A 22,939-nucleotide genomic window follows, 5' to 3' on the forward strand; every position below is an offset into this window, starting at 1 on the left:
GTCTGAGCATCCAGCACAACTCCTAGTACAGGTGCTTATAATATCACACCTTGACTACTGCAACTCCTTACTGGCAGGGCTCCCGGCATGTACGCTCAAACCTCTGCAGATGATCCAGAACGTGACGGCATGTCTGGTCTTCAACCGGCCCAAAAGAGCACATGTCACTGTTGCTGTTCATATCCCTCCACTGGCTCCCAGTCGCTGCCCGCATCGAGTTCAAGTCCTTGATGCTCGCCTACAAAGCAGCAACCAAAACGGCTCCGACCTACCTGAACTCCCTCGTTCAGGTCTACGCTCCCTCCCGCCCACTACGCTCTGCCAAGGAGCGGCGCCTGGTGCTGCCACCACAACAAGGCCCTAAGTCTCTAGCCGGACTCTTCTTCTTCTGTGGTTCCTCGATGGTGGAACGAGTTACCAAACTCCATTCGATCCGCAGAGTCCCTCTCAATCTTTAAGAAAAGGCTAAAGACCCAGCTCTTTAGTGGACACCTTCTCACCTGATGGACTGTGTAACCAAAAAAAAAAAAAACTCTTTATCTGCCTCTATGCACTGCCTCGTAGCACCTGTGTCCTGTTGGACCAGAACTTAGCTTTATGGCACTTACTCTCGTTCTCTCCTGACTAGATCCTTGCTTGTGTTGTATTAAAATCTCATGTGTACGTCGCTTTGGATAAAAGTGTCTGCCAAATGGGAAATTGTAATGAGCTTTCATTGTGTTTCTTCCTATTGGAGGGCAGTATAATGTATTCAGTGATTATGTACACTTGTGGAACCTTTCTATTCCTTCATATGGGCTGCAGTGTCATTTTTATTTAATTGATGCCTGATACACAAATGGCTATATAAGACTGAATGTAATCGGCTGGCTGTAAACTTGTTAGAAATAACCAGGAAAACCATCAGACTTGACTTGAGACTTGCATTAACTTGACTTGTGATCGTCTCTGCTGTGAGAGCACACCGGGGGATTTTCTGCTTCAGAACCGCTAACGCTATTAAAGAATAAAACTCATTTAACTTTAACACCTGAAACCTCGTTCATGTTCACAAATACTGATGGGCATATTGTAAATTGAGTGGTCCTTCCCTTTAATCTGATCTGATTACTGATCTGATTAGTAATGAGATTATAAGTGATAAAGTGAGTGCACTCACCTTATCACAAATATTTTTATATTATGAGTGACACATCAGTTAGCCAGTAAAGCAGTTCAAAGTTCATATTGGTTTTTATTTAATGTTCAACCAAGTTGCAGTAAAACACATAGTGTGAGGCTTTATTACCCCAGTGTGTCTAATTAGCAGGTTTTTATGAGTCAGTTACAACAAATATTAGTTAAATAGATGGATATATTCACTAGAAATTACCACAAATAGAGAATGTATGAAAATGACAATTATAAGCATAGGTTTCACCACTGTTATCTCCCCATATACAGTGTAGACAGTTATACAATTCAAAACGAATAGCCTACAACAAAAAACTTGAAAAAATTCAAGAGTCCCTGCTGTGTTGTGCCAAAATTTGTGTCCCCCAAAACGTGTTCCTCTTGACAGTGAGCCTCAAGTTCACAAGAGAAAATACTAAAATCAAATCAACTTTTTTTTTTGGGGGGGGGGGGGTTGTTTTCCTGTCACTGGCTTTTCAAACAGCAAAGCAGCATTTTAAAAACAATGTTTTGGGATTACAAAGAATGACAGTACTCTACCTAGTTGTCTGTCTCCTAATGAATAGAGATGGATGTTTGTGATCTTATTATCTCAAACTGTAATAGATTGACTCTGCAGGGAAGTCAGGCTATAAATCATTTGTTATTCATTAAGCACATTTCCCCCCATGATAATACCTTTATTAGTGCAGTGGCAAAACAGCAACACACACTGAGGGCAAAACGAGGACACACCTCTAGGGGAAACATAATTTTAGGGGATACACGTTTGGATGAAGTTGTCTTTGAGTGCAGACTAAGGATCAGCCTTATCGTCTTTTTCAATACCCTTAATCGTTAGTAGGGAAATTGCAAAACTGGCTGTAGATCAGTGACAAAGTGGCAAGTCACCCAGTTAAATCGTGTGTTTCCTCTCTGAGTTTAGGCTTCACTGATTTGAGCGACACTGTTTATCACGCCCACACAACACGCTGTGGCCACAGCTAGCTAAGTAGCATCTCATGCTAATGGAAACTGAAAGCAGTCACTGGCCACTGATAAGGTGGGAATAACGTTATCTCCATTTTAACTGCACGTAACAATACTTAGAAAAACATTTTATAGTGGGTTGTGTTTAAACGTTTGACGCTTTACACAACGCCAACGTTTAGTGTAGGTTAGCTAGTTCGTTTATTCTTGAACTTCACTAGCGTGCTAGCTAACGTTAACGTTGCCAACAAGCTAGCAGTTAACGTTAGTTTGCAAGCTAACGTTAGCATGCTGTCAGTGCTTTGTAAAACCAGGACATGTGTTTTGCTAAGATTGTTGTTATCCATCATTAACGTGGCTTTTTAACGTCTACATAATCTAGGTAACATTATGTAGTTATAGATGCTATCTGCAATCCGAAGAACAGACAGAATCGATTCGCTATGCTAACTAGCACTGCTACAGATCAGCTACAGTAACGTTATTATTTGACAGTTATCAGGCGTTTTCTGTCTGATCTCCTCGGATCTGGCAAGTGTCACTGTCACGGTGGATATAATTATGTAACGCTAGGCCTGAAGAGATGTACACATAGGGGTTTATGACATATGTGTAAGCCTACACATTTCTATACGGACCTGAACGTGCCGTTCACTCCTGTTTGAAGAGAAGTAACGCCAAACTCTGTTATAAAATCTGGCAGTTAAATGTGGCCGTGCTAACTTGCAAAGGTACATGTCTGGTAGAACATGACATTAGTCTTTTACTGACTGATTTGAGGTAATTCTTCAATTCGGCATACAGATGACCCACCGAGTAGCACTTTATTTGAATCAAATGTCAACTTTTACAACTGGCTCACCTTACTCCCTACCGCCCACAACGGTTTGTTTTGGTGGAGGAAGTTTGTGGGAATAACAGGTGAACCAATTCTAAAAGGGGAAATATTATTTAAATAAGAGCTGCTTGTTGTATTGGATTTATACAGAAGTGAAGATTGGATCATAACAAGTCAGAAAAGGTCTTAGGTCATGCTGTCCCAAGTAAGTGCCTTTGTTGATAAGTAAACCAACATTAAAGTGCCTTATTTTTCAATGGAGATTGGTGACACAACCTACATACGAGCAAACGGCACTTATCTGGGGCTAACACGGCTATATGGAGTCCTCTGTTGAAAAATCTCTCTAGTCTAGACAGATTTATACTTGCTTACATGTCTGGGAAACCTAAAGCTATGTATTGAATCAGCTGTGTATGAGTGATGTTAACGCCACATGCTTTACTGTGTCTTCTACAGGCAACTTTGACAGAGTAATTGATCTGCTCGGTCAGTCTGTGAGGAACAGCAGGTGAAGCAGCTGCAGACACAGAAGGAGCCAGGAGGAGGAGGACCAGTTCACCTGTGAAGAGGAAGATCAGAGAAGAAGAAGGAAGAGAGGAAGAGGGCTGCAGATGGCTGGCTTCCTGGATAACTTCCGCTGGCCGGAGTGTGAATGCATCGACTGGGGGGAGAGGAGGAACGCCGTGGCGTCCGTCGTCGCAGGAGTTCTGGTCAGTGTTCTGGAGAAAGAGAGACGGAGTATGTGTGTCATAATACATATCGTCGTCGTCGGGTGAAAACTTTGTATCTGCAGTCTTGGAGATTTTTTATGTTTTTTACTTAAATAGAAGGATTACGTGAGCGTCTATGGGTTGAAAAAGTTCTGAGACCCCTCAGCCTCTGAAAACCTTTGAAAACCCCATTGGATAAACTGAAAAATGCACTGTCGTTAAGGCAAAAACAAGGCTGTTTTTCTTAGTTCTTGCAAAGTTCACATTTTGGAGATAAAAGTTTTCGACAATGGCGAGCAACAGCGACATAGGTCTTTTAGTGTGTGTGAGTGCGTGCATGTTAAGGGTGAGATTTCTGAGATTTTACAAGGTATTGGGTCAAAAATGTTGTGATATTTGATTTTGTCAATATCTCCCAGCCCTACTTCAAAGACAGGCTTCCTATAGTTAGTCTAAGACCGGACCTCTCCCAGACCTTTCAGACCTGCCTGTTGAAAATGTGTCATTTGATGGATACTTTTGATGTAACAACGGGGTCACAGTTCAGCGCACAACAGCCATTTATCTATGTGGCCTGCCCCGTACGTGGGGGAAAAATACATGAGGCTATTTTTTTAAGAGCAATCAAGTGCTTTGTAAAGCTGCCAATAATCGCACAGAACTAGTCACAGCTTGTTTGCCAGGCCGTTGTTTTCTTGACCGTCATTCAACTCAAGAGCTGCTCCCTGCGTAGGTCATGCGGCTTTGATGTGGCGTCTCAACAAGACGTCCACACGCTTCGCAATGGCACAAATTACTAGTCAAACAATGTGAAGGAGCGCCGGGTATTTGATATCGGCGCCACTGGAAAGAGCAGAGTATTCAAAGCGATGACGTACGAGATAAAAAGCCGTTATTTCATCAGGGCTCAGGCATTAGACTGGGATAATGAAGGCTTTGGTAGCCGCAGTGTGCAGGTCGCAGTAAGAAAGATTTTAATATCGGAGCCCCAGTGAAATAACAGCTTTTCAACTCTCCACCTCACGTAAGTGCCTCGGACTTAATAATGTTTTTCGAATGGCACAAATTACTCACAGTGGGTGGCAGATGCAAGCTTAAATTCGGAACAAAGCCTTTTGCCTTGTAACTGTTCTGCAGTTTTAAGCCGTTACTTCCGCTCTCCTGTCTGTGTTGGAAGAAAAACAGAAGTGTTTGTCGAGGTTAGGTTAAGGGGCGAGGGGAGGGGAGGTGGGGGGGGGAGTGTTGAACAAAGTGTTGTGGTGTGTTTGACTCAGCAAACACAGCCGAAGTGTGAAGATGTGCAGTGTGTCTCGCTCTGCCCTCCCTCGCTGCTGTCTGCCGGACTTTTTTGTGTGAGGCGAAGAAGTGACCTTTTCACCTGAAGGGAAGTTTTAAGCTGGTGGTACTTCAAGATACCACACTAATCAGTAAGATATACACACACACACACACACAGCAAAAGTAGACTCATTTAAATGCACGCCGGCATACAAATGATGGCTGTCTCTACTCCTCTCCTTCTGTCAGACACTTAGAGAAAACACAGACTCATACAGCTGAGGAGCAGAGTTCCACTGGTCTCCCTTATTAATTGTCGAACGATGTGAAAATATAAAAAGCTTTTAACAGCTTTTAACCGGTCGCCAGCTCATGAATAAGTGGCAGAAGAGACAACTGAAATTGAATTTCACTCGTTCTGCCATTTGACTCCCGGAAGCTATGAAGCCGTGGCAGAGCAGAGCGAGCGAGGCGAGGACAGCTGACTGAAATGCCCTGCTGGTTATTCACCAGTCAGCTGAAAACCCATCTCCTGAAGACATGCCTCACATCGCCGTCTGCCCACTGAATCATATCCCATCACTCCTGTCTTCCTCCTCTACCTCCTTCACTCTTGTTTTGCTATTATCCTAAAAAAATCCCCCCCCCCCTTCTTCACCACTTGGCTCTTCTTTTTTTCTTTCTTTTCCTAGCACTCTATTTTGCGTGCGATCATGCTGTGTTCATAGAAATATTGTCCGGGCGCTCTGACCCTCGCACTCCTTACTAGTAGTTGCTTGTAAAATAATAATACTGTTGGACTCACTATCTACGCTTAAATGCACACAATAATGCGACTATTGCCAATACTGTGACTAAGGCAATAGTTCAATTAAGCCGTTTACATGATTCCATAATTTGATGACTCTCCATAATAATCCCATTGATTTACATAATAATCATATTGATTTATCAATGTTTTTTCAGGATTATTAAAGGTGCTTTGTGTACGCTACAGAAAGCATCATTGCCAAATTAATTGTGATATATTTATGTAATTACCGTAAACAATTAGATTGTGGTTGAGATGTTTTGTAGCCTCTGTCTCAAGCCACTGATATTATTAGTGCTGCTGTTTCTCAAAATGAAAGCACATTTACGATAAACCCTGTTGCTTCCTGGTAGAAAGAGGATCTTTGCTTCTGTGGTCAAAGTTTTTTTGTTGTTGTTTAGTGGTGAATGTTCCTTATTCCCGTGGATTACTGGCCAAGTGTAGATGTAACGTCATTTCCAGATATTTCCAGCAGCTACAATGGAGTTTGATGTCAGAAAATGTTTCAGGATGTAAAACATCAGCAGTAAACGTCAGGTTTTGGTGTCAGTCCCTCAGAATCAAAGAGCGAGGGCTTCTTTCTAGAGCCGCCATTTTGCACCAAGAGACGTTCAACAATCATACAGGGAGAAATCCATCGTAGAAGAGGAGAGAGACCAGTTTCTCCACCCACAGGAGCAGGAGAGAGACCAGAATGCACTGCAGCAGAGAGACAGGTTGAGTTTTGAGTAAGGGGCGCGACTCTCACTTTTTCTCGACTGGAAAAAAAACACATTTAACTCACAGCTGAATGCAAGACTTTCATGCCTGTTCTCTGGGACTTGTCGAAAGGCATTCTGGGAAATGCGGGAAATCACTAACTGAAGTAGAAGTAGACAAGGCAGATTGAGGGAAAGTAAATTACAACACTCGATCCCTAAATAACTCCTGGAATGAGTCATAAACGTCATAAATTGATGGCATGTAATGGTGGAGTATGCGAGGATGGATTTTCTTTGAGTTGTTGCATTACCTTGTCACTTGTTAACTGTGGCTCAGGTTTTTACACGTCTGTCTGTCTCTGCCTGTCAGTGATTTGCCTCGAAGCCCATTTGGATCTGGCACATCGCCTGCTGCTCTGCCTGAACTGTTAAATGGTATTCTCTCTCTCTCTCTCTCTCTCTCTCTCTCTCTCTCTCTCTCTCTCTCTCTCTCTCTCTCTCTCTCTCTCTCTCTCTCTCTCTCTCTCTCTCAGTCTCGCACTGATGTCTTGATTAAGTTGACCTTTTCAGGCCTGTGTCACTTTCAAACCTCTGTCTGTCTGTCTCAGTCTCTCCATCTCTCTGTCTGTCTGTCTGTCTGTCTGTCTGTCTGTCTCTCTGTCTGTCTGTCTGTCTGTCTGTCTCTCCATCTCTCTGTCTGTCTGTCTCAGTATCTGTGTCTGTCTGTCTGTCTGTCTGTCTCTCTGTCTGTCTGTCTGTCTGTCTCTCCATCTCTCTGTCTGTCTGTCTGTCTCAGTATCTGTGTCTGTCTGTCTGTCTGTCTGTCTGTCTCAGTATCTGTGTCTGTCTGTCTGTCTGTCTGTCTGTCTGTCTCTCCATCTCTCTGTCTGTCTGTCTGTCTGTCTGTCTCAGTCTCTCCCTCTGTCTGTCTGTCTGTCTGTCTGTCTCAGTCTCTCCATCTCTGTCTGTCTGTCTGTCTGTCTCAGTCTCTCTGTCTGTCTGTCTGTCTGTCTCAGTCTCTCCATCTGTCTGTCTGTCTCAGTCTCTCCCTCTGTCTGTCTGTCTGTCTGTCTCAGTCTCTCCATCTCTCTCTCTCTGTCTGTCTGTCTGTCTGTCTGTCTCAGTCTCTCCATCTGTCTGTCTGTCTCAGTCTCTCCCTCTGTCTGTCTGTCTGTCTGTCTCAGTCTCTCCCTCTGTCTGTCTGTCTGTCTGTCTGTCTGTCTCAGTCTCTCCATCTCTCTCTCTGTCTGTCTGTCTGTCTGTCTCAGTCTCTCCATCTCTCTCTGTCTGTCTATCTTTCTCAGTATCTGTCTCTCTCTCTCTCTCTCTGTCTGTCTCTTCTACTTAGGGTTGGGCATCATTTGGATTTTACCGATTCCGGTGCCATTTTCGATTCCCTTATCTATTTCTACTGTATAAATGTTCAGGGGTGAAAGTCTACATGCAGCTTTAGTGGAGTTAACTTTGTTTTATTACTCAAGACAGACATTGCTGTGTAGTTACTTTTGTCTCAGAATTACTTTTCAGCTAAGGCATATTTGCCATAAAGCCTTACTTTAGAGAACAAAATACTTTAGATTTATTTTTGCCAACTACATATGCACATACGAGGAATTTAGCTTGGTACGTGCGGTGCAAATAGCAGACGGACAAAAACAAAACAATAAAACAATAACAGTAAAGTGGCATCCAGAGCAATATATAGACACAAGCAATAGCCAAATAGTCACTAAGCATATCTTCAAGCTGTGCTATCAGCAGTTACCAACGAGAATAGCACAAGAAAAAATATGACCGTATATAAAGTATAAAAAATGTACAATACGAGAAATGAAATAGATTTAACATCAATATATACACATATATAGAGGGGAGATACAAGAGCAAGTGAAACAATGCAAGTAATTGGAGGTCAACATCACAGAACAAAAACAAAATATTTGCCACTGACTGTATTTAGCACTTTATTGGGACGTTTATTTCGACTGACATGAGGGTGAGTCAAGTGACGTCATTGTTCGAGATTGACAGCACACCGAAAGGGTCGAAAATGTTGTTGCGCAGCTACTGAAGAGGCATCCAGCTGTTCAAAATGCTTAAAGATCGATAAGAGGAAACGTTAGTGCGGTCGCTTATCGATTCCGGTGAATTAGTCAGTTATTTGGAACCGGGCCTAAATTCGGTTCTCGATAACCAACCCTACTTTCCATCCTCTTTCCCCACATCAAAACAGAAAGCGGGACATAAAATCAAATGAAGGAACTGCTACTTTCTGTATTCAAATCCTTGTGAATGTTAACCCTGTATTCTCTCTTCTTTCCCAGTTCTTCACAGGCTGGTGGATCATGATCGACGCGGCGGTGACGTACCCGACCCAGGACGAGATGAACCACGCCTTCCACACATGCGGGGTCTTCTCAACCATAGCGTTCTTCATGTAAGCGCTGGTCACTGAACGTCTGTTCATATGCCTGTCTGTCTCTTGAAATAATCAGAGACAGACAGGAAGAGAGAGAGAGAGACAGATAGAGACTGAAACAGAGAGAGAGTGCAGTCCTGAATAATAAGCATATTTTAATAGTCTGTTGGGAGAAGATTGGGGAAGGATGCTATAAAAAGCTGCAGGAACTCGTTTTTAACATTTTGAATTCATTACTTGAATTCATTGGTTGCTCTGCTCAGCTGTCAAAATTCACATATGTTATTTCTATGACCTTTAGAGTTTAGTCTAGATTTGGCGTCACTACTGTACAAGATCTAATTGCTTAGTTATGGTGTCACCAGAAGACAGTCATTGATAGAAGAGGGTCATAATCATACGCAGCCAACTAGGGCTGCAACTATCGATTATTTTCTCGATTAATCGATTAGTTGTTTGGTCTATAAAATGTCAGAAAATGGTGAAAAATGTCGATCAGTGTTTCCCAAAGCCCAAGATGACGTCCTCAAATGTCTTGTTTTGTCCACAACCCAAAGATATTCAGTTTACTGTCATAGAGGAGTAAAGAAACCAGAAAATATTCACATTTAAGAAGCTGGAATCAGACAATTTTGACTTATTTTTCTTAAAAAATTACTCAAACCGATTAATCGATTATCAAAATAGTTGGCGATTAATTTAATAGTTGACAACTAATCGATTAAACGGCTCTACAACCAACAGTGTTCTAGTATTGAAAGTGCCGGTGGTGTGTGTTTATTTATATATATATATATATATATATATATATGTGTGTATATATATATATCGCTATATTCTTATGTACATTTTCTTTTTCTCCGCTGTTCTGCTGTATCTTGTTACTATTTGCTGCATGACCGAGTTTCCTAACAGGTTTAATTTAAGTTTAATTTTATCTTATCTTACTGAGGTTGTGGACACTGTGACAGTACTCAGAGACTTTTTCCCCTGTTTAAGGGCTTATTATCTGGTCTAGAGTTTTTCACACCAGCAAAGAAAAGAGTCGAGCTCATTTGAATGCAGTAAAATATCAAATCTGCACAGTTGGTCTCCAGAGAGATCAAATCCATAATGTAGCTTAGTGCTGTTCGCACAGTCAATAAAAAAAACAAGCTCCCTCACGAAGACAATTTCCAATCCAGTAAAGCAACACTGAATGCATCTCATCTCTGGCTTCAAATATTGTCAGTGAAATCAGCTGCTGTAGGTTTTGGTTGTGAAGGAGTTTTAAGCTGAAACAGAAAACTTCTCACCCCCAGAGGGTGAGCAGAGTGTTCAGAATACTCAAAAGACCAAAAGAAGTCAAATGTCCACACTGAGAATCTTAGTTCAAAACTTTAGTGATTCTTTCAGCAAGCAAAAAGCAGTTACAGAATTCTGGATCAAATGTGCCTCGCCCTGACCAATAACAGCATCAGAGCCAGTCCACAGTCTGACCACCTAACTTCTCCTGATCCAGTATATTTATGCTATTACAGACAAAGAAATGTGCAAGTTGGGTGTTGTGCTCTTCTCATTGGTTCGGGCCGTCTCCTCTTCCTCGTCCGACTCCATCCTTGGGTGGACCTAAACTTTAGGGATGATAAGACACACACACACAATCCTGCACAACCTTGGTTATACGTTGAGTGATTTCTCCTGTGCCTGTATCATATCTTCACAGGTCTTGGGTGTGTGTCTGACAGTTGGTTTCCTGTGTTCTATAACATATCTTAATAAGGAGTTACTTTCGAGAAGCTGCGCGCCTGTCTTGCATTTGACTGACCTTGAGCTCCTTACACAAAGTTACCATCACACACGCACCCACATTCCTAATTACTAACAGCTTACAAGTATAAAACACAATCCTATTACTTTAAAGGCTATAATGTTCAAAACAGTTTCATAGCACCCGTGAAGATATTTTATTTACAACAGTTGGAAATAAACCTTCATACACTCATCCCTCTGTGGCTGATGTAGGCCAATCTGCTTTTAGATGGATTTTGTTCCTCTTTATATCTAACTGTGACTGTGTCTCAATTTTCAGGATCAATGCAGTTTCCAATGGCCAGGTGAGAGGGGACACGTACGGAGAGGGCTGCCTTGGAAGGACAGGTGCGCTTCTCCTAGTGTGTGTGTGTGTGTGTGTGTTTGTATGTGTGTGCATGCTTTTTCCCCTGAGGATGGACTGTCCAAATTTCCCAGTGGACATCGGTGGACGATGCCTGGGAAAATTGTTGCTTTTTGTAAAGTTGCCAATAAAACCTACAGAGTGCCTGAAATTAACGTTTTCGCTCATCTACAAAGGGGTGGAAAACTAGAAGAGTATACCTGCCAAGAATAATAAAAAAAAAAATATATATATATACATTATCCATAGGAATATGAAAGTGTAGACGCTACCACTTTGTGTAGAGCCAGCGAAACAGGCCATCGATCAACAGCCTGTTTGATACAGGGGTGCGTTCAATAGGAAGTTTAAAAGGAAACGGTTTGTTATTGGCTGAGAAGGCGATTCTGTGACTGTTCCTTGAAGAATTGTCCGAGCCGATTGTGGATCCGTGTTACAGTCGCTTGTACGTAGCCAATGAAAATGCAGAATCACCTCGGAACGGGATTGGAAGCGTACCTCAAAAGCAGTTGCAAAACGTATCGCACCGTTGGGAGCAAACAGATTGTTCAACTGCAAAATGTTTTGGACCGTAGCAAAATGGTGCGAGCTTTGAACGTGGCTCACAGCTATCTTTTTGCTTTGATTTGATTGGCTCGCAGTCAGAGAGAGAGTACGGTGGCCAGCAGGGACAAAGTTTGATAACAGTCAAAGAACAAAGACTGTATATGACTGAAGTATTCAAAGGTTAACGTTTCAAAAAGTTACCTTTATTGGACCTTTATTGATTTATCTGCCAAAGACAAATTTTCCTAGCATTTGGCGCTTAAAGGATAAGGCTGGTGTTTTTTAATGCATTTCTTACCGTCAACAAATCCTATGAAAATAACAAAATCAGCAATGATTTTGTTTTGCCAACAAGTCTCGTCCATGTAGCCGATGCCCGATGAAGCCTCATGTCCCTGCAGCCATAGAGCTCCACTGTATTAAAAAACGATTAAAAACACGTCAAAGAGCCATGCTGTTGCTCTGGGCAACATATTTCATCATCACGATGCACCGGGCCGGCCGACTTTTTCCTCAAACAACTTAATAAGCCGACCGTAAACATGTTTTCCATCTCAGGAAAGTAGTTCCGTAGCACCGAAAATAGTCCCCGGCGTAATGAAGAATTTGTTCCCATTTGAATTTGATTTGGTAATAACTACAACAGCCTGACTTTTCGTGGTAACAGTTAGCGATTTTTAAAATTGAAACTATGTCTTTGTGAGCTGTATTTAAAGGTTTTTAGCTTACAATTGGAGCCAATGACTTCCGGGTTGACGGCTAAAAAGGGAACGTGGGAAGTCGGAAAGTAACGGGAGTAGAGCAAACACACTGTTGATTGTTGATTTAGTTATTTTCATAGGATTTGTTGACGGTAAGAAATGCATAAAAAAACACCAGCGTTATCCTTTAATAGTAGTAGTAATTCGGACTTCGAAGTAGAGCGAGGCAGTAACACAGTTAGTGGTCCTGTTTCCTCTGCAGCCACCCGTACTAAAAATGTATGCACTCTTTTAACTGTAAGGCGCTTTGGACAAAAGCGTCCCCCAAATGGCATGTATGTCCGATTTTGGACAAGCATGGAAAAAGTCTTGCTCTGGAATGACAACTGTGTTCCTCACGCTGTGTATCTGTATTTGTGTGGGTGTGTGTTGAACTGTGAAGCGGCGAAGAGTAATTAATGTGCTAATGAAAGTGATTAGCCCGTCCCTTTTCCCTGCAGGAGCTCGACTCTGGCTGTTCATCGGCTTCATGATGATGTTTGGGTCGCTCATCGCCTCCATCTGGATCCTGTTCGGGGCCTACGTCGTGACCAGTGAGTGTCTCGCTCGTGATGACTGCTTCGATTTTCTTTCTGTCTCATTCTTTGCCTTTGTCTCTCTGTCTCTTTCTGTACTTCTGTCTCTTTGCATCTTTCTTTCTTGCCGTCTGTCACTGCTTGCTTTATCTCTTCCTTGCTGTTTTTTCTAGCTTAGATTCTTTGTTCGTTCATCCTTACGTACTCTCCTGCTTGTCCTTTTGTGCTTTCATTCACACTTCTCTACTTTCTTAATTGTTTTTATATTTTCTTTCACAGTCTCTTGTTACACTACTACTACTACTTTCATACTCACAGAAAAGCCCCCCAACAATGCGACAGAAGCGTAAGATACAGAATCGATACTGTGAGAAAATAAGACGTACCAAGAAACAGAATGTTTGGCAGTAATAGTAGTGTTGTGATAAAAGAGGTAGAAAACAAGCTTTCAATGTTGCTGTCTTGCATATTATCTTTTTTTTCTTTGTTTTCCTCCTTTCTTGCTTGCTTTCTTCCTGCTAGATTGTTTTGCTTGCTTGCTTGCGACTTGCTTACTTACCTGCTTTCTCTCTAAAACCAATACCTACAAAATATGGTATACATCATTTTTGTAATGGCAGCAATGTGATAGCAGAGGTACAAAATCACCCTTCTCTCTGTCTGGTTTAGAAGCAGCCAGAAAAGAGCAGCTGTGATAACTGTAATATCTGTAGCTGGATCCTCTGTTGGTCTCTGCTATATATATATTTATATATATTTTGCCATCTCTGCCTCATCAGACCTCACACAGTACACTTGTACATACTGTTCACTACATGGAAGATGAGATTTATTGTGATTTTACATTCACATGTACCATGATTTTTTTTTTATCCCAGTGAGTAGAAGATACCATACATTTGGTAGAAAACAGGTTTGATAGTTTTTACAGATCTGTCACCCTCTCTCGCCTCTGAATGATATCGCTTTTCTACTTGCTCTCCAAAAACAAAAAAAACCCTCTTATCTCTCTCCATAGCTCTTATTCTATTACTATATTAAGTAAGTACTTTTCTCTTACATGAGTGTTGTATAGTTACAGTAATACTGTAAGAGCACTAAAAACCTGACCTTGTAATTTTTGCTGATATGGGAATCGAAGCTTATTCTACTGTTGCAAACTCTGGATAGGAACGTTGCCTAAATGACAAAAATGTAATATAGGTGTTGTGCTGATGAGTCTTTGACTTTTATTGCAGTGTATGTTACCAGTCAAAAGTTTGGACACGCATTCTTTTTTAATTTTTACTATTTTTCACATTTTAGAATAATAGTAAAGACATCAAAACTATGAAATAACACAAATGGAATTATGCAGTGACCCAAAAAAATGTTAAAAGAATCAAAACTATCTTATATTTTAGATTCTTTAAAGCAGCCGCCCTTTGCCTTGATGGAAAGACAAAGGCTTTGGAAAGAAATTCATACATAGGATCAACTTCACTATTTATATTTGTCTAAGAAACACATTTCAAGCATTTAAGCAGAAGCCTTTAGATCAAAATGGCTTTAAGAGAATGAAAAACATAGTAAATTCAATCAGGTGGGTCTAAACTTTTGACTGGTAGTGTAGTTTTAAGTGAGTGTAGGTTGAGTATCGAGGCGTTGGATGGTTCTGGGACGCCATAATACATTGTTAGACTTAATCCTAGGCGCTCGCCCTAATTTAATCGCACAAGGTGTCGTCATATCAGATCCTGTCGTATTGGTAAATGTCTTGCTTTCATCTTTACGTGGGTTTCTGTCATGATGATGTAATGTGTAATTTCTTTACTTCTCTGCTGCGAGGAAATGAGATCCCTGCAGTTCACTCCATCTCATCTGATGACCCATCACTTATCACACTGACAGACTGATATATAATCTCTCCCACGGGTGCTACAGACGGCTGTCACCGCCGCCGTATCGCTCGTCGACTTGAAAAATCTATTTCCTTGCTCAAATTGGGGGGAGGGAGTTCATCCTCCATTGTCTGCTTCAGAGTTCAACTTGTCCCGGTTGAGCAATTGGGTTTCCAACATGGCACAATTACGACAAAAGAAGACAAAAATAGAAAAACGCTAAAACACTTAAAATGCTTTGCAGTGACCCAGTGGATACAACCAAGTTTAAGAATGATCATCGACAACAATGCTAAAATACACAAAGTAACTGCTAAAAATAAATATCAACCAGAGCACGGAGGTAATATACAAGTAATCATTCATAAAATATCAACATTGTCATCATCAGCCTCACCATCACCACTGTCACCACATCATCTCTTCATCCCTAAGTGAAGTAGGACAGTAGCCATAGGTAAGAATGAATCTTTATACGTGTTTGTCTAAACTTTGGGGGACTTGACCTTCAGGCCAGAAGGAAGAGTCTGAGTATTTTGGCAAGAGATTTTTTTGATTTGACACCAAGATGACCAAAGCAGAAGATAAATGGAAAAAGTTGAGAAAGGCTCAGTGTACGCTTTGTGAAAACGAGGTCATCAGAGTCATTTTTTCTGAGCCAATTTTCTGAGGCAATAAAGCCACTGCTGCAATTTAGGGACTCAGTACAATGAGTAGCTGACTGTAAATGTCACAAAAAGTCAGTCTGAGAATTCAAGTAGGGATAGCAATTACACGGCTTGTCTGGACTCGTCACAGGCTTGTCTTGGGTCTCAGCCACTATTAGATGTCGACTCTTTTTTTTTTTTTTTTTTTTGCCTGACTCTACTTTTTCCTCAGCATATCTATGATTTTTTTTAAAAGATGCACAGCATGCTTTTTTTCACCTTACCTCCAATAAAATGCTAGTCCTGCTAGTGGATGCTGAAGGGTTTACTGCAGAGCTCCTTTGCAGATAGATCGTCCAGAGAAAATGAAGAAACTCCTTTATTGTCATTTTTGCATTTAGAAAGACATAATACCCTGTTTATTGCTTATTTCCATTTTGGACTTGAATATGACTCGATTTGTTCAGGACTCAGTCTTGACGTGGTCTCAACCCCTTTTGGACTCGGTCTTGACTCAAACTCGACCGGACCTGGCGTTGGACTTGAGTTGGACTCGATTATGGTGGTCTTGACTCCAGCCCTGCCCTCTGAAACCCCATGAATACAATACATTAATGCCAAAACACCTTTTGAGCTTGATTTTTTTTTTGAGCTTGATTGATTTTGAAACTCGGCACATAAAAGGATCGTGCCAGATGTTCACTCTCAACTTGGCAAGTCATGCCTCTCTAGGAACTAACAATATGCTGCTCAGAATAAATTAATTCGCCCTGGGGAAATTAAAACAGGACATATATTAAACTTGAGATTCAACAACATCAGTAATTTTCACTCCCCAGTGTTTATCCTCTGCTCTAATGTTTTTCAGTTCAGGAACACACATGCTCCATGGAGGAATAAATACAGCTGTAGTGCCCTGAAATTGCAAAGAGCTGCAGGGCTTTAAATTGGATTCAGCTTGAGGCTTTGAGTACACTCTTCAGCTTCCCATTCAGCTCAATGCCACTCATATTACCTTTCATGGACTTCACATTGGATTTATTTTTCCTTCATATTTCAGCGAAATCTCGAGGCACACTGGAGTTGGCTCTGGTACACAATGCTCTGCTACATATAATAAGCCTCCAGGAGGACGTATTCACACCGGCGACTTGTAGGCTTCATTATTCCCCGTCTCTCACTCTGTCTGGCACTTGCTATCCGACTCGACCACCTCATTAATTTTATCAGCTGGTGATATTGTGGAGCTGTATAGTTTTCATTATATCCTACATGAGGAATCAACATAATGAGGTGAAAGTTTTGGGGTTGCTCACTGTTGTTGGGACCGAGTTCAAATGGCAATGGCCAAATGAACTGAATTAAAGGAATGAACACTTCACAGTTTGAATGAATACAGAAAACTAACCCATAGGCTGTTGAAATTGTTTAATAAACTGCTGGTGACCCCGCTAGTGCATCTGGAAAGGCGAAAATATGTTTCTGTAGCCTACCGAGATTCCAGCTTGTGCTCTACCTCGCACAAAATCTGCGCGTTGTCGCTTCTGGTGTGAAAGCCCCGTAAGTCTAGAATTAAACAGCTGAAAACAGTTGAGAGTCCCTGGCATGGACTTGTTTTTGCAGCACCAACCTGAAGTCTGAAAAGCACAACCCAGGACAAGGTGAACACCATCATGAACAATTTTCCAAAAGCTTGAAACTTTCACAGAACAAAAACAGTTTATTTTACATACAGCCATGCACAGCCTGGAGCTGCTGCATAGCCAGTTAATGGGAGAAGAGAGTAATTTTGCGAGGTCAACAATGTTGTCTAAACTTTTAAATAAAAACTTAATATTATAGTAGTGCTATCAGCTCTGAGGCAGGACAATCCCCTGACAATAATCCTAGAGACCTGGGGGATCGGGATTCACACCAGAAATGTGAAATTCAGTGATTGAGAGAAATAAATTAACTTGAGGTCTGTTAAATAATCTGTTTACATAATGAATTTAGCTCATCAGCTAGCAGGTGCATTTTTTAATTTTTTAATCCTGGGAAAATTGACTGAGCTTGTAAGCTCTTTCTCAGCAGCACCCTGTAGCTTCCCAGTAAAACCTCCTTCTTCTGCTGTTGGGCGCTGAGCGGCTCCACTGGATCTGGATCTGGGACTCTTTCCAGTCACAGGCTTCTCTAAACTCCAGGTTACTGAAGCACAGTTGAAAACATATTTCAGGGGCAGCAGGGCGGCATAGTGAGCGGTGAGATCTAGCCTTAAGCGTACAGTTAACTTTATCCAAATGTTTATGTAAATAGGAAAATGAAAATGTGTTTTCATTGTGGGATTGAAACGGGCAAAAACAGGCGCTGCTTCTCTCTCTTCACATTTGAATTAACATTTGAATATTGTGAACCACAAAGCAGGGCAAGTCTTTGAAAGTCAAATGTCAAATGGCTTTTTCATTTGCATTTTCAAATTGTCTTTGATTGTGCATGACAGGAGCATGAAAATGCAATGGGATTATTGAAGTTTTGTTTTAATTCTGACTTAAATGTTGTAAATAATAACTATAAACCGGAGTAAGTGTTTTGAAAATGAAATGTCAAATGTCTTTTTCATTAACATTTTAATATTGCCAGCAAATTTCCATTCTAGTATATGAAAATTAAAATGCAAATTGGATTATTGCATTTAAAGTTTAATTTTGGCTCAAATAATGAATGTAAAAGTGGAAAATGAAAATGTGGGACTGCATTTTCATTTTCCATTTTGCATTAAAGTAAAGCTAACTTCAGGCAAGTTTCAAAGCAAGACTTGGCTTTTTGTACCGTAACTGTTCCTCCTTCACTCTCTCTGCCAAACTCTTCATGGCCCAGTGACATGAAACCCAGTTTAAATTACGGGGATGTGAGTTGTAGGTTTGCAGGTGAGAGAGCTCTTGAGCGGGTCGGTCTGTCCCACTCAGCCATCAGGTTTGTCACCAACGCTCCCAGTAGGACAGACCTTTGTGATTTTTAACTGACCCTTTCTATACCCTTTATGGAAAATCCATTTGCTTGCTCTTGCATACAAAACCCTCCTTGGTCTGGAAAAAAAACCCTATCTGACAAATTTACGGCAGCTTCCTGTAACAGCAGGTCTGCTGCACATCCTGCTGAACGTTCCTCGTTCCAGTTTGCTGCTCCCAGTGACTGGAAAGAGTTACAAAGAACTACAAAAGACTCTGAAATTGGACAATTTCATCTCTCTCTCTGCCTTCAAGGACACTACCAGGCACACATGCAACTGTTTCTCAGCGAAATGACGACACTAACTGCTACTTCTACCATGTTGTTTGCTCTCTGTCTTTGTAGAAAAGGAAGTGGCGCCCGGCCTGGCTGTGTTCTTCCAGAATGCCTTCATCTTCTTCAGGTGAGGATAATGTGAAACTTACATCAGCTTTTTATCAACACTCAAATAACAAACCTGCTGTAAAGTAGAGCTACATGATATTTACCAAAACAACATTATGATTCTATCAGTCTGACTATAGCTGATTATGTACAATTTTCAATCACTTTAAAAATGTTATAAATGTAGCAGGAGGGAGTGAAAATGCTTAAGATTAACATTTTGTCACATTTTGAGTATTTACATGCACACTAATAATTTGATCTTAACCCCATTAAGGCAATACTTAAACATGACTATTTAAATTGTCATGCAAACGCCTTTATTTTATCTTAATCAGAATAAGATCATAATCAGAGTAAGCAGAACTTGGTTAACACACCTAGATTTCTGCTCCATCTTTCAATTTACTACTTTTATTTATTTAACCTTTATTATACCAGCAAGTCCCATTGAGAATTGTAATTTCTCTTTTAAGAAGGGAGACCGACCGTGCCAAGAGGCAGCACCGATAATGAAAACATTTAAACACAAACAGCGCACAAACATAAAACAATGAAATTTAAAAGATGAAATGAAGATAAAACCTGCCAAGTGTCGGATAGTGTAGTGTCATAAAATGTTACTGTGCAGCATCAGGAAAGGAAAAAATCCACCTTAAAACACTTAAACTGTTAAAAAAAAAAACAGCTATTGGCGATGCACCTTGCATTCCTGGGTCCGTGTTTTTTGTTGGGTGTATTTTTCGTATTCAAACACAGATAATGTGACGTCAAACCAACGTTCAACAATCATACAGGGAGAAATCCATCATAGAACAGGCAGAGAGATCAATTTCTCCACCAACAGGAGCAGAAAATAGACCAGAATGCAATGCAGCAGCAAGACAGGTTGAGTTCTGAGTAAGAGGTGTGACTCTCACTAAAAAAGTTTGCGCTCTTGCCGGTAATATCGTTATCGCTCTCTCCATCTACACTTGAACCCCAGCTTGAATGCAGCTAAGTCCAGGCACGTTCGCTCTGTCGTTGAAAGGAATTCTGGGAAACGTAGGACATCACTAACGGAAGTAGAAGTAGACGCGGCAGGTTGAGGGAAAGTGGGAACACCAAAAGAGTAAATTACAACAATTTCATCACAAAAAACTGCTGGAATGCATTGAACATCACAGATTGATGATATTTAACAGTGTAAAAGTATTGGAGGGTGGAAGGCCCATTGAAGCTGCTTTCCCATTGAAGCTGCTTTCCCTGTAATGAATAATTGCAACCTTTAATTGTGCAGCATCATTACAAAAATCCACTGTATCCTCGATGTCGTATGAAGTACATTTATGTCTTTTTTTTTTTCTCCCTCTCTAGCACTCTGATCTACAAGTTTGGCCGGACCGAAGATTTATGGGGTTAGAGGGTCCATGATCTGGCATTTATCCATTATCACACACACACACACACACACACTCACAGAGTCTGAAAAACATGTTTTGTAACCTGCTGTTTTTAAATAGAAATCCATCAGCGCCCCGCAGCTCAAACACACACACACACACACACACACACACACACACACACACACACACACACAAGAATCCACAGAACGTTTTATAACCTAATGTTTTTGAAACCCATCAGTGCCCTCCCCCTCCAAAACACACACACACACACACACACACACGTTGATAATGTGTCAACCAGCATACAGTGTTATAGCTATTTTTTATTTTTTTTTTGCTAGTGCTGTATCTCTTTTCTTGTCTTTCCTAATTGGAAAATTCTTCTCAGTCGGTTTCTTCTGAGATGAACATTTGCAACAATTTGATTATCCCCTGACCTGCTGTTAGTTCTTTCATTACATTATTAGCTGGATTTCCTTGACTGGACGCATTTGCATACATCTCAAGTTTTAGTTCATACTGTAAGCGTGCTTCTCTTGTGAAAATCTTTTTTTAAATTGTTGGAAAATGTGTTTGTATTGAATGAGGGAATTCCTTTTTGTCGCCATGAAATGTGGAGCCAGTTCGTTCAGTTCTGTTCTATCTTAGAAGTATTTCAGCTGTTGATTCATTTCATCGTTTGCACAGTTAGACATGTAGCGGGTTACAGTGTAATCACACTGTAGGGAATCACTAAGGGAAAGTGTGGTGCTGTCGACCTCGATCGCCTGTGTTTGTGCTTTTTTTGCTTTTCACGTTCATCATTTCCGAGAGACGGGGCTAATTTATTGATGTAAATATGTTTTGAAGCCGGGTGTGGAACAGAAACACGCGAGCGCTCACAGCCACCGCAGAGGGAACAAAGCTCTTTTTTTGGCGTCTCTACTTTAGCTGCTCACTTTGTATCCTTTTATGTCAGCGGTCAACACATGCACTGGATTATATAATCTTTTAGAGGAGTGATAGTGTTTCTTTTCTTAGGTCCCGTCTGTATTGCGGTCAGCCGCCTGTCGTCGGACGGGCCGCTGTCGTTCTGCCTCAGGATGAAGCGTCTTTTGCTAACTTGTAGTTCTGTCTCGTCTTCTTCTTGTATTCTATTCTCGTTCAGGCTTACCTGTCGTTTCTACCAGAAAAGGGACAAATATCTTTTAAAACACGACGTATGCATTAAGAGATGGTAGCGGTGTTTTAGTTTTTGTTAGCAGGATCTCTGTAGCCATTTCAAACTAGTTCAAGTATTTAACAAGCCTCGTGATTCTGTCAGACGGACTGCAGTGGAAGCAGCATTAAAGAACCTGTAACTGACTATCATACACTCACCCTCGCTGCCACATATAAGTATGTGCCACAAGCCATTTTTTTTTTTATTTAATAAGATGCTCTTGTTGTTCCTGCATGGAAAAACATGGCAGGGAAAACAGCATTTTGGGCTTGGATATGATATTTAAATATGCTTCCCACCCCCCCGCACACACACACCTTTTTAGACGTTTTTCTGACTCGCTCATGAGCTCAAAGTAAGGGAGAATTAGGGAAAATGTTTCATCGGGAAATGCCGGACAATCCATACACACCCGTTTAACTGCCCAAGAGCGGCAGAGTGTTTTAATTGCCTACTTGATGCTTTCTGCTGTAATCAGAGGGCGATTTGAGGGCGACTTAAATGCCGACTGTAAGATGAAGTCTATGAAACGCGGCCCTTGTTCGGCTATAGATTTTTGCAGCACAATAATTTACCCTCCCACCTCGCTGAAAATATAGAAAATGGCCACTGAGAGTAATAACAGGATATTTTGTACCGCAGGCAGACTGTCAATTTCCATCACAAGTCTCCCCAGCCAGCTAATCATGTCCTGTGGTCTAGAAATACGTTTTCAAAGCGTTGCATAAGGCTGTGGGAAACGCATTTGTTTTTTTTCCCAATTTTCCCACAAAGCAAAACAAATGGGTTTCTCTCTCTCTCTGCCGCGTCCACCGATTTTTACCGGGGTGCGCTCTTATTCGCTGCTCACCACAAATCGCTGACATCCAATCCATGGACTTGAATGGCCTGCGTGTGTGAATGAAGTCATCATACGTTTGAATGGGTGACAGACGCACCTTGCAGGGAATTATTCTCCATCAAAAGGAAGCAATTTAGATCTCGGGGTGTTTGGTCTGCAAGCATTTTGTAGTAGCATTTGGTCCAAACTTACTGCTCACTTGTTGTATTTGACTTTACAATGACTGATGTTGAATACCTGTTATGTAATCCACTGCAATAAAAAAAACAAAAAACAAATGCCGCTGCGTTGGGAGTCTTTATTACAAAGTGAAGTGTGATTGTGGCTCAGGCAGCTACAATTCAAACCATGTAACTGCGATGTTGAATCTGGCAAAACACATAGTGCCAAGGAAAAACTTTTTTTCGGGGATTCACATTTTGGCACAACACCACGACTTTTCTGCATGTCACCCCCCCCACCCATCTTTCCTGAGTAACTCCATTGTTAACTATACAATAAAGCAGAAATGCCATTTAAAAAGTATTTATTTAGGTAATTTGAAGGCAGAAAGCTGTCCACTTTAAGTTTGATGGGTTGATTAGATGGATATATGTGTCTAGACTGGCATATTTAAAACAATGAAATCACTTTTCTTTAAACAATTTCAAAGTTCTAAAAAATGTATGACAAGAAAAACTTCTGATGACATAAATCACAGTTTAAATCGCAATTGAAATATTATGTCAAAT

The 22,939-nt window shown here is 41.1% G+C and overlaps 1 protein-coding gene across 1 annotated transcript; it reads left to right on the forward strand.

Annotated features, from left to right (window-relative positions):
- Positions 1–1,930: 1,930 nt before the first annotated feature.
- On the forward strand, positions 1,931–22,486 carry LOC139911521 (transmembrane protein 50B). Its single transcript, XM_071899072.2, has 7 exons — positions 1,931–2,215; positions 3,440–3,693; positions 8,808–8,920; positions 10,974–11,041; positions 12,805–12,897; positions 18,740–18,797; positions 20,135–22,486. The coding sequence occupies exons 2-7, from the start codon at positions 3,595–3,597 to the stop codon at positions 20,178–20,180; spliced, it is 477 nt and encodes a 158-aa protein (XP_071755173.1). The 5' UTR covers positions 1,931–2,215; positions 3,440–3,594; the 3' UTR covers positions 20,181–22,486.
- The last annotated feature ends 453 nt before the right edge of the window (positions 22,487–22,939 follow it).

Source organism: Centroberyx gerrardi, chromosome 10 (genome assembly GCF_048128805.1).
Source record: "Centroberyx gerrardi isolate f3 chromosome 10, fCenGer3.hap1.cur.20231027, whole genome shotgun sequence".
NCBI lineage: Eukaryota > Metazoa > Chordata > Actinopteri > Beryciformes > Berycidae > Centroberyx > Centroberyx gerrardi.

Coding starts and splice junctions, on each gene's coding strand:
- LOC139911521 (XM_071899072.2), top strand. CDS start 3,595: ATGGCTGGCTTCCTGGATAACTTCCGCTGGCCGGAGTGTGAATGCATC. Junction 8,921..10,973: donor TCAACCATAGCGTTCTTCAT/GTAAGCGCTGGT, acceptor CTCAATTTTCAG/GATCAATGCAGTTTCCAATG. Junction 11,042..12,804: donor GGGCTGCCTTGGAAGGACAG/GTGCGCTTCTCC, acceptor TTTTCCCTGCAG/GAGCTCGACTCTGGCTGTTC.